The sequence below is a fragment of the Miniopterus natalensis genome, chromosome 9 (assembly GCF_054644295.1).
Source record: "Miniopterus natalensis isolate mMinNat1 chromosome 9, mMinNat1.hap1, whole genome shotgun sequence".
Taxonomy (NCBI): domain Eukaryota; kingdom Metazoa; phylum Chordata; class Mammalia; order Chiroptera; family Miniopteridae; genus Miniopterus; species Miniopterus natalensis.
In genome coordinates this window covers 20,994,068-21,008,088 of record NC_142089.1, presented here as the reverse complement: position 1 = coordinate 21,008,088, position 14,021 = coordinate 20,994,068, and the positions used below count along the sequence as shown (strand labels likewise).

General features: G+C 48.4%; 1 protein-coding gene across 1 annotated transcript in view; it reads left to right on the top strand.

The window, feature by feature from the left end:
- The window catches only part of GRIK3 (glutamate ionotropic receptor kainate type subunit 3), a 186,049-nt gene that overhangs the window by 113,079 nt on the left and 58,949 nt on the right, over positions 1–14,021 (top strand). The window contains exons 2-3 of the mRNA XM_016219946.2: positions 1,872–2,048; positions 11,944–12,201. Coding sequence (XP_016075432.1) covers positions 1,872–2,048; positions 11,944–12,201 — 435 coding nt within the window. The remainder of the gene's footprint in view (positions 1–1,871; positions 2,049–11,943; positions 12,202–14,021) is intronic.

The following is a 14,021-nucleotide window of genomic DNA, read 5'->3' as shown; positions in this document are numbered from 1 at the left end:
ACACTGACCTTTATAGTGCCATATATGTTACCAATTATTGTTTTGGAGTTTGTTGTTTTCATTTTGTTTATGGTAGTTTTGATAAATATAAGTTTTATATGATTTTCTTGGAGTTATTCATCTTTCTCCTACTTTCTGACTTTATTAAAATGACTAAGGCCCTGGTCAGTGTGGCTCAGTTGGTTGGGCGTCATCCCAGGCACCAAAAGGTTGCCAGTTCGATTCCTGCTGAGGGCACATCAGATTCTCTCTTTCCCTCCCTCTCCCTTCCTCTCTTTCTAAAAATCAATTTTTAAAAATGCCTAGGAATACTTTCTCCACCTTAATATTGTATTTTTTCGCCACTTTTATAGTGTTTTCTTTCCTCCTTCTTTCCATTACTTCCTTGCTATTTAATCTTTAATCCATCTGGAACTTATTTTGATATGTGACTTAAGATTAGAATCTAACTTAAATTTCTCCCTAATCATTGAATAATTGTCTCAGCACAATTCCTGAATAATTCATCTTTTACCTACTAATTAGAAATAGCCAACTTTATCATGTCTTAAATACTTATCTCTACTTGAATCTCTTCCTGGGAACTTTTTATCTCATTCCATTGATTTGTCTGTGTTTTCATATGCCATTAGGAAGGACACAGTTTTAATTATTTTGGTTTTATGATATGTTTTAAATCTGATGGTGCAAGTCACCTCTCGCCTCTTTTTAGATTGTTATCACCTGTTTAGTCTTCCAGATGCATTTTAGAGTCACTTTGTCAAGTAAAAGAAATATCCTTCTATGATCCTAATTAGAATTGAATTAAACTGAAAAACTAATTTGGAGAAAACAGACACCTTTACCCTTGAATCTAAATATCCAGAAATACCTCATTTAAGTCTACTTTCGTGTCTCTCACTTAAGGTGTTTTTGTCATTTCTATTACTAGAAACTGCACTTTATTATTTGGTTTGTTGTTAGTTATTTAATATTTTGTTAATATTGTGAAGGAAATCATTTTGCCATTAAGTGTTCTTACTGATCATTGCTGATATAAAGAAACACTATTAACTTGTGCTAACTGGTTATTTAATTTGAATCTTCTACTACTTCCTACTAGTTTTCATGTTTAGGGATTATTTTTAAGGGCTTGTGTTTTTTTTAGGAAGGCATGTATATCATTTTCAAGTAAGAATTTTTTCTTTCCAAGAAATATGCCTCTAAATTCCTTTTCTCTCTGATTTCATTGGTTAATGGTGTGGTGTGAATTCTCCCCCTCCCTCTTTTTTCTTTAATGAGAATGTCTTTCATGTTTCACCATTAGTGTGATATTAAAGGACTGATTTTAGCTAAGGATGCTCAAATCAAGGAAGTATCCTTCTGGGTGCTAGATTATTGAGCATTCATAGCAACAGTAAGTATTGGATTTTACCAAATGTCTTCCCGTGTTTTGTGAGTTGGTCATACGTTCTTTTTCCTGTGAACCATTAATGTGATGGAATGATATTCATAGATTTCTTTATACTGAACCACACTTACATTGCTGGAATACAATTCTGCATGGTCATGGCACGTTATCCTTGTAATATTCTGGTAGATTCCACTTGCCAGCACTCTATTGAGAATTTTTATAGCAATATTAATAAGTTGGTGATTTTATTTGGGCTCTGTTTGTCAGTCTCTGTTATCAGGACTTTGTTCACTGAATGAAATGAACTAGGAGGATTTTCATATTTCTCATGCTCCAGCACAATGTCTGTGATGGGAATTATCTAGAATATTACTGAACACTTGGGAGGGGGGAGGTTGTCCATAAACCTTTCTGAGTCAGGCACCCTTGTTAGCGCCCTCTCCCTCCCCAGCACACACAATCTTGCCGTCTCTCGCAGGAGGAATCTTTGAGTATGCAGACGGCCCCAACGCCCAGGTCATGAACGCCGAGGAGCATGCCTTTCGATTTTCTGCCAACATCATCAACAGGAACAGGACTCTGCTGCCCAACACAACCTTGACCTATGACATCCAGAGGATTCACTTCCACGATAGCTTCGAGGCCACCAAGAAGGGTGAGTGAGCTGCCCTGTCCGCCGGCTTCCCTGCCTTAGTAGTAGGGTGGCGTTTGCTGTCCAAGGTGCTGAAAACTGCTCAACGCTTTGGGTGGGCCTGGGGCTTAGAATCTTTTCCCACCAGGTTTCGGTACCTGCATCAGTCCCAGTTCACTTTAGGGTGTGTCACCCCCAGGAGCAGTGGGTTGTCTGTCAGGAGTTCCCATGCCACTGTCAGGGGCCATGAGGGAGTAAGGGGCCAAGGAGACGGATGAGGGGTGAGGGGTGCGGCCTAAGAGGGACTGGGGAGGTAGCAATATGGAGGCCAGCCCAGGTCTCTGACACCTCTAAACTGAAGACATTTTCAAACTTGTTTTCATTTCATTGAAATTCTACCCTGAGTATAAAAATTTTAAATGCATATAGAACAAAATATGTATAAATTCAAATATGCAACACTTACTTGTCATAAAAAGACTTACTAAAAACAGCAGAGCTGCTTCTATGGCTACAACTACTTGACCCCAGAGGCTATGGATGACACCTGAAGTCTAACGTTGACCTCAGCATTCAATGTTTTCATATTTTGTTTTGGCTACAAAATAACAGGAAAATCATAATTCATAAAAAAAAGCTGTAGTAAATTCAATCAGTTTTTCCCACACCTGAACTTTTAAATATTAAGAAAACAAAACAAACTTCGGGCTTCATCCTTCATCAGTGAGACATTTACAATAAACTTCCATCACTGCACAGAAAGGACTGGAGAACTTTATTCCAAGAAGAAGGAAAAAAAGGTAACTTATCAATACCTGAATGAACTAGCAGTTTCCAGTGTGGCACATTTGAGTATACAAATACACTCCTTTGTTACTGTTTTTAAATATATAGTTCACATACATACTTAATTTAAATTTAACTTAAAGGTTTTGATAACTCTGGGAATAACTTTCATAGGACCCTAGAGTCCATGAAACTTTACTTTGAAATCTCAGGCCTGGGGCCTCTCATCCCTGGGAAGACTAGGCCATCCTTCCCATAATATGCTGTCATAGCCCCTTGCTTCTCTTCAAGGCTCTTATCACAATGAATAGTTAAATAATTGTGTGTGTTTAATGACTTTTCCTTTCTCTCCAACTCCACAAAAGGAAGTCTCTCTCTTTTTAACCAATGTAGATAGCCCTGGCACCTAAAAGGCTGGTGTATAGTAAGTGCTCGATGAAATGGTCATTGAGTGAAGCAGCGAGTGATTGGTGTGAGGATGGGGAACGGGTGTCTGAGCATCACTGTCCCAGACCCCTGTCAGTTGAGCTTAAGGGCAGCAACATCCAGATATCTTGGGAAAACTGAGGACCATCCACAGGGGACCCTCAGTCTCTCTAAAGGATCCCAAGTTCTTAACCAAGGTCTCCTGAGCTCCCGGGTGCAGATTTGCCAAGGTGCTACCTGCTGCTGGCTCAGTTTACCCACAAAGCTCCATTGTGGGTAAACATTTCAGCACAGAAAGGCAGCAGAGCATGGGCTGCAGGAAGACTGCCTGGACTTGCACCCTGTTTGCTCTGATATTAGTTGTGTGACCTTGGACAATATGAGCCTCCGTTTTCTCATCTACAAAATGGGCACAGCTTTGTGAAGCACTTAGATCCATGTCTGGCACATATGAAGCACCGTATTGGGCTTTGCTCTTATGACATTGACTGACGGGCTGTCCACACGCTGAGCCATCACGTCAGGGTACCTCACACCTGCAAGCACTTTCCTGCTGCTGGCCCTTGTCCCTCCCACCCTGCTTCTCCTTGTCTTGTGCACTGAGGTTTGGAGGGTCCCTGACATTGAAAACGGCTAACGCTCACACTTTTGAGGCCATTGCCCTGAGTCTCAGAGCCAACCTGTACCCAGACCCAAGGCACCCCACCCTCTAGCCACCCCACCCTAACGGCCTCACCGTGGTCCATCGCCCATCTCCCCTCCCCTGTGCTGACATGCCCTCCGCTCTGCCCATGTCCTCCCCACTCCCTCCCCAGCATGCCCTGCAGCCAACTCTGTGCAGTCAGGTATCCACCTCCCTGCTGAGAGCCTGTGCTGGCACCCTCTGCCCGGCCTCATCCGTAGAGAAAATGACTGAACTCAACCAAAACTGCTCAGTAAAAAGGTCAGGACAGAGAACAAATGCCTGGAGTCAGAACACAAGAGGCCCACGTGGGCAGAACCACCCCTAAGGGCTAAGCTGAGTCTTCTGTCCATTTTGTCTAAAAACCTCTAAAATAATACAATGACTGTCTAGTGGTGCACTTGCAGTTCAGCACAGGGACCTTCTGCGGCCAGCAGTGCGCCCGGGGCAGAGCTCAGAGCCTTCCGAGGCACTTCCTCCAGTAGGAAGGTCCAGTCCTGCACAATGCAGAACTGCCTGGGGACAGGTGAGCAGACCCGAGCCAGGAACACTCAGCTCTGAAAGTCCAGCCACTGGTCCGAGTAACCAAAGCCACAGCCCTTCACTCCACACCAGCTCACCTACCCTGGATGGTGTGTCCCATCTTCCTTCCCTAAATCATCATTAGAGCCCATGAAGTTATGTCCAGTCCAACCCCAACGTGACCTTCCAGCCACATCCATGCTACCTGCTCGTCAACCTCTAGGTTCTAGCCATACCCACCACCTGCAGGGTGCCCAGCTTCCTCGCACCTCAGGGCTTTTGCACATGCTATGCCCTCTGCTTGTAATTACTTCCCTTGCAAGTCCCACCTCTGCCCTGCCCTTTGTCTAGCTAACTCACCTTTTTCTCAAACTTATGGACCTCAGGGCAGCCCTCCCTGAGCCCCCAGAGAAGGTCAGGTCTCCCTGCTTCCATCTTATAACACTCTGGAAATGTCTTTCACAATTCTGGGCCCTGGTGTGTGTGTGTGATTTTGTGACATCTGCCCTTTGCCTTTTCGCTGCTGTACTGTGTAGCACCACAGTTCTGACTGCCGGTGCCATGCACCAGTTCTGCCTGTTTTGAACCTTCGCATAAATAAGATACCAGAGCATGCTTTTCTGTCTGGCTTCTTTCCCCCTACAACATATCTGTGAGATTCATCTGTTGTTGAATATAACAGTAGTCTATTGTTCAATGTTGCATAGCATTCCATTATATAAAACCAGTTTTTCAAAATCAAAAATAAGTTGGACATTTGAGTTGAGTTGTTTCCATTTGGGGCCATAGAACAGCACTGTTGTGAGCTTTCTTGTAGGTGTATTTTGGTGCACAAATGTGCATATTTTGTTGGATGTGTACCTGGGATCGAATGTGTGAAGTCCTAGGCTGTGTATATGTTCAGCTGAGCGGTTCTCCCCGGTCGCCACACCAATTCGCACTCCCTGGGCAGTGGATGGCACTTGCTGTGGCTCCACGTCTTTACAGACTCTTGGTAAATCAGCTTTATTTTCACTGTGGCCACTTGGGTCGTTTATGGAGCAGGCGTCTCATTGGGGCATTGCTTTGCATTTCCCTGATGACCCAGAGGGCCCGGGCATCTTTTCATATGCTAATAGATCATTTGAATCTTTTCTCCCCTGGAGTACCTTTTTGGGCCTTCCAACCACTTTTAAAAATTGCATTGCTCGTCATTGCCTTATTGATTTGTCAGAGCCTTTAATAAATGCCGGCTGAGAGCCCTTGGTACGCACGCATGTGTATCGCGTGTGTCTGTTCCAGATGAGCCTGCCTCTTCACCCTCTTAACAGTAGCTCCTGAGGAGCGAAGTGCTTCATTTAAAGAAGTCCAATTCGTTGAGACTTTTCAGCATGGTCAAAGCCTTTTGTGCTCTGATTTCCTCACGAAGATATTCTCCCACGTTCTCTCCTAGAAACCCTCTCGTTCTGTCTTTCGTAGTTAGCTCTGCGACCTGTGTCAAATCAGTGTTGCATGTGTGGCGGGGCAGGAGCCAGGCCAGGCCTCCCTCCCCGCGCCGGCGGGCGGCTGGCGGGCCTACCTGCTGAAGCTGCGCAGGCCTGCGGCTGTTCCCAGCAACTTCACCGATCACAGCCAAAGTGGAAATAAATTAAAGAACTCCGTCAGCAGGAGGATGGGCGTAGCTGCACCGTGGAATTAGAATCTGCACTGAGAAAAGAACAAACTCTTGCTACCCCCAACGTGGGGAATGAGCCTCGCAGACGGACTGCTGGGGAGGGAGCTGTTTGCGGTGGATGTGAGCTGGAAAGGGGCAGGAGAAACCTTCTGCGGTGTTGGAAATGTGCTGTATTTGATCCAAAGAGAACCTACACGAGTGTGGTTCTATGTAAAAAGTCATGAAAGTCTGTGCTTAAAATGAGCGCACTTCACTATATTGTGTTATATCTCAATTAAAAAAAAAAATTAAGGAGCTCCTCTCTGCCACCTCTCTCCCTTAATGTCCCTCTGATAATGTGCCAAAGACGACCCGCGCTGTGGCTGGAAACTGCTGTCTGACCCTGGAGGCATGTCTGCTGTTTGATCATGCCCCCCGCTGGGCGCCCTCCATCCCTTGGGGAGCCCCGTGTTCTGTGATCTTTATTTTTCTTTTTTCTTTCATTTTTTAAATTCTTAGGAGCATCATTAGGCCTCTTCCAGGGGGGTGATCTTGGGCCTAATTCCAGTTAACCCCGTGATAATTCATTTTCCGCAGGCAGAGGTGCCCATCGCCACGCTCCTCGCACCGGCCAGATCCCGCCACCTCGGGCACGCGGGTGCGGGAGGCAGAGGCGTGGAGCCCAGCGCCACCTGCCCGGCCAGCTCTGGTTGAATTAGTACTTCCTCCCACAGACGCCCAGGAGGCCTTTCCCCATTAAAAGGGACTTTCACTTATTGTCTTTATTTTTCAGTGTTTTGTGGAAAATTAAAAGATAAGTGACTGCCAGGTGGCGCCTGAGCCAGCAACCCAGAGAGCGTCTGTGTTTTCTTCCAGGCCTGACCAGAGCGGACCTGGAATCGACCCAGCACTCCCCAGGCTCCTCTGCCTTCACTTATTCTCTGGGCTGCTCAATTCCTTTTAAGACACAAATTGATTGGGATAATTTTTGCTATAACTACAATTGCCATGGAAAGGAGGTGGGGGGAACTGCATTCAGGCTGCGGACTCCTGCAATGACTGTGAACCATTGAGTTACTGTAAAATGACCAGAAAATGGATTTAAAATTGAAGCCACAAATAATGTAATTACTGCAGTGTGTGCTCAGGGCTGCCAGAACAAGGGTTGGCTGCTGCCCTGGAAACATCTGGAGATAAAGCTGCTGCTGCTGCAGCTGTTGCTATAACCCCTGCCCTGGTCCCTTTGAGAAAACAGTGTTCTTCCAGACTGGAAGGTTATTAGAGGGCGGAAGGAACATGAAGGGGACGAGAAGAGGGATGTGAAGAGAGGCCAGGGAGAAGAAATAGGTGAAAGGCGGGACTGATGCCTCCTGCCCCCCAATAGTGAGATCTAATCACGACATCTCTGGCGGAATGAAACCTAGCGTGGACATCATGAGATCACCACTGTCGCCACTGTCAACAGCAGCGCACCATCAGCACAATCACTGTCATCACCATCAACAACGGTCTCATCTCCACTCAGCGTCAGCACCACCATCACCACCCCTACTGTCTTCATCACCAGTCTCATCATCACTGACATTATCACCATCGTTTCTACCGTCATCGTCACAATCGCTGTCACGGCATTGGCATATTTATCTCCGTCAATCCCATCATCACCGTCCCACCATCAAGCCACAGCATCAACGTTATCATCAGTTCCACCCTCACTAGTGGCATCACCAGGATCGTCAACAGGCCCACAATATGGTCTTCGCTGTCACAACTATTGTCACGATTACCTTTACCGTTATCACCACAGTAAATGTCAAAATCTAAATTACTTCCTTCAAGATTACTCTTACAGCCCTCCACATCGTCATAATTTGTGGTTGGTCCACTCTCCCCTGCCCCAGTCAAACAGGGATACGCACACCTTGGGCCTGCAGGGAGCCGTGATCGAAGAGGTTGAGCTGGGAGGGGGTGGGGGTGACAGGGCGGCATTCGCCTGCCTGCTTCAAGACCTGGATCAAAGGGGAATCCAGAACACGGATTCTTAGAGGTGGTAATGGGAAGTAATGAGGCACACAAGTCATTTGACTAAGTCATCAACCGGAAGGTCCTAGAGGGAAAAGAGAAAGAGTAGGGACAGGAGATGACAGGATGGAAGCCAGGGATATCAGAGAAACCTACAGATTGTATCAGGTTCCCATGACCTCTGGCTCAGGCCAGGCCTGGGCAGCTGTCACTAATTCATTGTCACCATCGCCTCCGTGTTGGTATTTAGTCTCCATGGCTACAAAGTGACTCACACATGGTCTCTTCCCTCAGGTAGCACCTGCTCTTAAGGGGACAAAGTGTGAGAGTAGACACCTACACACCCAGACAATAGAAGAACAGCATGAACGGGCAGGGAGAGTACAGGGCAGGGACCGGCTTCCTTGGGACAATTTACCGACACATCCAGAGTTTCTGTTTTTGAAGGATTTATTATCACTGGGGTTTGTCTCACACACACAGTCACACAGAGTGCTGCCAAGGTTTATTGACTCTAGGGTGACAATAACAGGGACAAAACAGCGACTCCCCTGGCTTGGCCTCCAGTCCCACAACCATAGGAGCAGCAGGAAGGCACCGTGTGTCCGCCGTGCATCCTCTCCTGCGCTCGGCATTGACCGCGAGGAATCTTGAGACCCAGAGATGCTCTCTGTACCGGCCCCGCTACTTCCCACACGTGGCTGCCCTGCCCCGTGTTCCAGGTGGTTCCAGCAGATCCTAACAATAACTAGCCCACCCCCAGAGTGTCGTATCTTTCACTTAGGCCATGAATGGCATCCTCTGGTGTTCTTGGTGGAAGAACAAATTTCAGGAAAAATAAACACTTTATGTAATATCTCCTATTCCCAGGAAGCAGTGAGAGCGAAGGGAGTATGTCAGTGGAGAGGAAAAATGCTCAAAGACCACACATTCTGGTTGATTCGAAACCACCCTTGTCCTTGGATCCACTGGTACCACCTTTAGCCCCGGCAAGAGGGCCCCTTTCCCAAGGCCTGTGCTTTGGAGATGCTGACCTCGCCCTCTTCTGGTTGACATCTCCCAAAACAAGGCGTCAGTGGGACCAAGGGGACTTGCCCATTAGGACCCTGTGCCCTGCCCCTCTAATCTTTGCTCCAAGGATCTAAAGTCCTGAGCTTCCCACCCAGTGGCCCTGCATGAACTTCTTCCCTGGGCTGTCCACAGAGAGGGAAAGCCATGTTGCCACGGTCGCACTCACAGGCCCCATCTAAGGGTGACCAAGCGGCAGATGTTTGCAGAGGTGTAGACGGAGCTCAGACACAAGGGCCAGGATGTCCACATGGAGAGCACAAGGCCCCTTATGATACAAGGTGGAGCCAGTGGTCAAAGAGAAGGGGACAGGGTAGGAGTCGGTGCCACCTCCCCACATCACTGCATATGAGAAGTCTCCATCCTGACTTTCCAGGTTGTTCTATCCTGACTTTCCAGATTGTTATGAAAGCATATTGTCTTCGGGGAGGTGGAGGGGCAGGGCATGTTTTATATAACAGTTTGTCAGCTTATAACATTTAACTATTTAGCCATATGGTATATGGGCCTCCATTTGTACTCTGGCCCTGGGCTCTGCAGATAGTAGGGGTAGACGTAGGCCCAGAGGTCATTCCCAGAGGCCCTTGAGGCAATATCTGAATTCACTGGGTATCCATGCTTAGGTGCTCTGCCTTGGCTCCTCCTACATGCATCCTATATTCATACATGTACATGCAGTTCATTCTCATGGTCACAGGCTGGTGAGTTTCCTGATGTTCTTCAGTTAGGGCTCTTCTGGTTGCAAGTGACAGAAAACCTAATCCCAACTGACTTAAGCAAAAAGAGAATGTATTGGTTCGTGAAACCAAACTCCTGAGTTCTACTTGATCAGGGGCTCATATTTCTTTCTCTCTCTTGACTCTGCTCACCTGCACACTGGCTCCATTCACAGACAAGCACCACACTTTCTTTGTGCGTACAAGGTGGCTACTGTACCTCCAAACCTTACCCCCTTGTCTCATGGCATCCCACTCGCCCTGGCTGGTCATGTGACCATCCTCTAAACCAGTGTCCATGGCCTGGAGGAGGTCAGCTTATGGTCTGTCACTAGCCCACCCTTCACGGGTTGGGAGTTGAAAAAGAAGTGGAGCCCAAAGGAAACTGTGTCTACAGTTTCCAGAAGAAAGGGCAGTGGCTCCTGGGGAGCCCTCCCCCTGATTCCCCTGAGAGGTTCATTTTATGGATCTTTCAGGCACAATCCCTATATGAGCCTACATCCCCCTTTGAACCCCAGCTGCCCTGGGTCTGCTCAGTTCGTGCTGTGCTGTGCCCACTGATGTTTGACCTTCCCAGAAGCATCTGCTGTCTGATCTGCCTGAGCCCTTGGGACTCCCCCAAGAATGTGAACTGTTTGAAATCAAGGATTCAGCATTTGTTCACTCAGCAAATGTTGATTAAGCACCTACTCAGACCAGGTACTTTTAAAGCACTGTGGATGCAGCAATAAACAACATAGATCAAGCCCTTGCTTCCTTGGAACTTACGTTCAAGTGAGAGGAGAAGTCAACAAATGAACAAGACTTCTGGTGGTCATTTAACAAAGAAATGAGATGGGGTATGGGGTTGAGGGAGCGTGCCTGGATGGGGATTGCTATTATGGGTTGGGCAGTGACGTGTCTCTATTAAGACACACAGACACAGATACCTGAAGGGAAGGAAGGAGTCATGTGGATCTGAGGGAAGAACAGTCCAGGCAGAAGGGACAGCAAGTACAAAGGTCCTGAGGCAGGACTGTGCTTAGTATGCGTGAGGAACATCATGGAAGCCAGTGGGACTTGAGGGCTGTGAGAAAAGGAGAGAAAGGTGGGAAAGGAAGTCAGAAAAGTAGCGGGGTGGTGATGCTGGAGACAGGGGTGGAGAGGAACTACAACCAGGAGGGCCTTGTTGGTCACTGTTAGGACTTTGGCTTTTACCCTGAGTGGAACAGGAGCCCTTGGAACAAAGGAGTGATGTAATCCACTGAGGTGCAAAAGGCTCACTCCAGCTGCTGCGTGCACGGTAGATGGCGGAGCGGGTTACTGGGGAGGCTGGAACCAGCGAGGAGCCTCCTACAGGAATCCAAGTAAAAGATGATGGCAGCTTGGACCAGCGTTGGAATGGCGAGAAGTGTTTCGAAGACGAAGCAGCAGGAGTTGATGATGGATTGGGATGTGGGATATGAGAGAACAGGAGGAGTGGAGACAGAACCCGGGCTTTTGGCATAAGGCACTGGGTGGGACAGTGAAGCTGCCGTTTACCAGCACGGGAGAGGCTGGGAGGAGAAGAGGGGGTTACGTTTTGGACACATTAGGTCTGAGGCACATCTTAGACATCCGACTGGCAGTGTTGAGCAAGGGGTGAGATGTGCAAGTTGGGTTTCAGGAAACAGGTCAGAGCTGGAGGTTTAAGCTTAAAAGTCATCAGCGAGTAGGTATTTTGTTTCTATTTGTTTCCCAAGTTCCCACCCAGAACAGGGCGTGATCCAGAGCCGGGGATGCTAATCCCAGTGATGACAACATCAAAGGTAACATCGGTCCTGTTTTATGCCGCTGAGCTGAGGGCCTTATATGCGTTACCTTGTTCAACTTCCTACAACCCCATTAGGCAGGGACTGTTACGACCCTGGTTTCCAGATGAGGAAACGGAGATTCAGAGACGTTGTCAGTCATCCACTCTCAAAGGCGCTGTTTTCCTGGGTGTTTATGGATCATCAAAACCATTGCTCCAGAGCCCCCAGCCCCCAGCCGCCTGATAAGGCCCAGCACTGACCTCTATGCTGTCCTTCCCTCCCTCTGCTGCAGCCTGTGACCAGCTGGCACTGGGTGTGGTGGCGATCTTTGGGCCATCTCAGGGCTCCTGCACCAACGCCGTCCAGTCCATCTGCAATGCCCTGGAGGTGCCCCACATCCAGCTGCGCTGGAAGCACCACCCGCTGGACAACAAGGACACCTTCTACGTGAACCTCTACCCTGACTACGCCTCTCTCAGCCACGCCATCCTTGACCTGGTCCAGTACCTCAAGTGGCGGTCGGCCACCGTGGTCTATGATGACAGTACAGGTGGGTGGCCAGGCCTGACCAGGCCGGGGTTAGGATGCAAGGGGGCCAGAACACCAGGATGGGGGCTCTTGACTCTTTGCCCAACTCTACTGCCCCTGGGCAAGAGGTCCTCTCTCACACTCAAGATTCACTTAGTCACACTCACACTTGTCCCTGTGCTCACTCACAGCCCTGTGCACACCACCCACACTCCCGCCTCACTCAGCCCCAGCCCACCTCACACCTGCCTCATACCTTACCCGCCCACACCCCATCAGCACACTCCAATCCGCACTCAGCACACTCGCCCCGGCCCCGGCACCCGCACCCGCACCCGCACCCGCACAGCCACGCCTACACCTGCCTGCTCTCTTACACGCTCACGTTGCCATCTGCAGCCAGCACGCCCAGCCTGCTGGCTCTGGACACAGACTTTGAACTCAGACTCACCAGTACACGTGTGCCAGCTCTGGCAGCACTGAGCTGTTTCCTCTCCTTTTTCCTTCCAAAGACTCAAGTCCCAAATGTTTCTTAGTCCCACCTCTTAAGAGAGAGTGACCTTGGCAAGTCACTTAACCCATCTGGCCCCACTCTCCACGCGTCAAGCAAAGAGCTACAGCATCCAGTCTGGAAAGAGCCCTCCGGCTCTCAGCAGCCTGTGATTCAGTGTCAGCTCGATTACCTCCTAATGCAGAGTGGAAATCAAACGCCCTGAAAAGACATTCCCGGGGTTGATTTGGCTCAGGATTCTACCACCACCGATTGAGGTCCTGCTATACCCAGAGCACCAGACAAAAGATCCTAGAGGGCAGGGACCCCACCCCTCTCAGTGCCCCACCACAAGGTCTCTGCCATTGAGGGGCACTCCTGCCCAGCTCCAGGTCACCTCCAGTGTTTCTGAAGCCCTGTAGATTTATCTGCTGTAGCTACCACTATGAATGATTGTCTTTAAGCCTGTTTCTGCTTCCAAACCGTGAGCTTTCTGTGCCTCCAGGGTTTAGCACAGGGTCTGGTACAATGCAGATGTTTATAAAGGTTTATTGAACTGAACTGAATTCAATTGAATCAAGTTGAAATAAATTATGATTAAATTTTATTAGGAAAGAGTGTGTTGGACACTGGGAAAGGAAGAAGAAATGAGAATGCAATTATGCCAACTTGTTTTGGGAAGTTAATCATGTTGTAGGAGAGGTCACCCGTCATTCGAGGCCATCAGAGCTAAGAATCCAATGGCATGTACATACAGGCAGGACTAACGGTGCTCGGGGAGCAAGAGTTCTGCGGCTTTGGCTCGTCTGGGCTGACTTAGCAGAGGAGAGAGACATGAGCTGGGTCTTGAGGATGGATGGACAAGGAGAAAAATGATGAGGGCATAACAGGAGGGGGGAATGGCTGCGTTAAAATGAGGAGGAGGGCCTGTGTGTGGCAGTCATATCAAGAGGGCAGCCTGGCTGGGAGAGAGGATTCAAGTGTGGTAGGAGCCAAAGGGATTTTTTTTAATGTGACATGCCTCTTATCAGGGACAGAAATCTGTTTCAGAATCTTCCAGCAGCCCACCCAGTACAGCTCACTGAGTGGCCTGCTACCCTGATCACAAACAGGACTAGAATTGCCATTGACTGGCTCCTCCCAATCTCAAGGCATATCCCATGGGACTGGCACCTTGTCACCCAAACAAAATCATGGTTCTCTTAGCTAGAAAGGGGTGTGCTAGTTATCTTTTTACAATACGGATGCTGCTTGACTTGTGATGGGTTCATGTCCTGATAACGTGGTCTAGGAGCAAAAAAAATGGATCTCTGATTTTGCCCCATTGCTAGCATGCTGTGCAACCTCAAGAG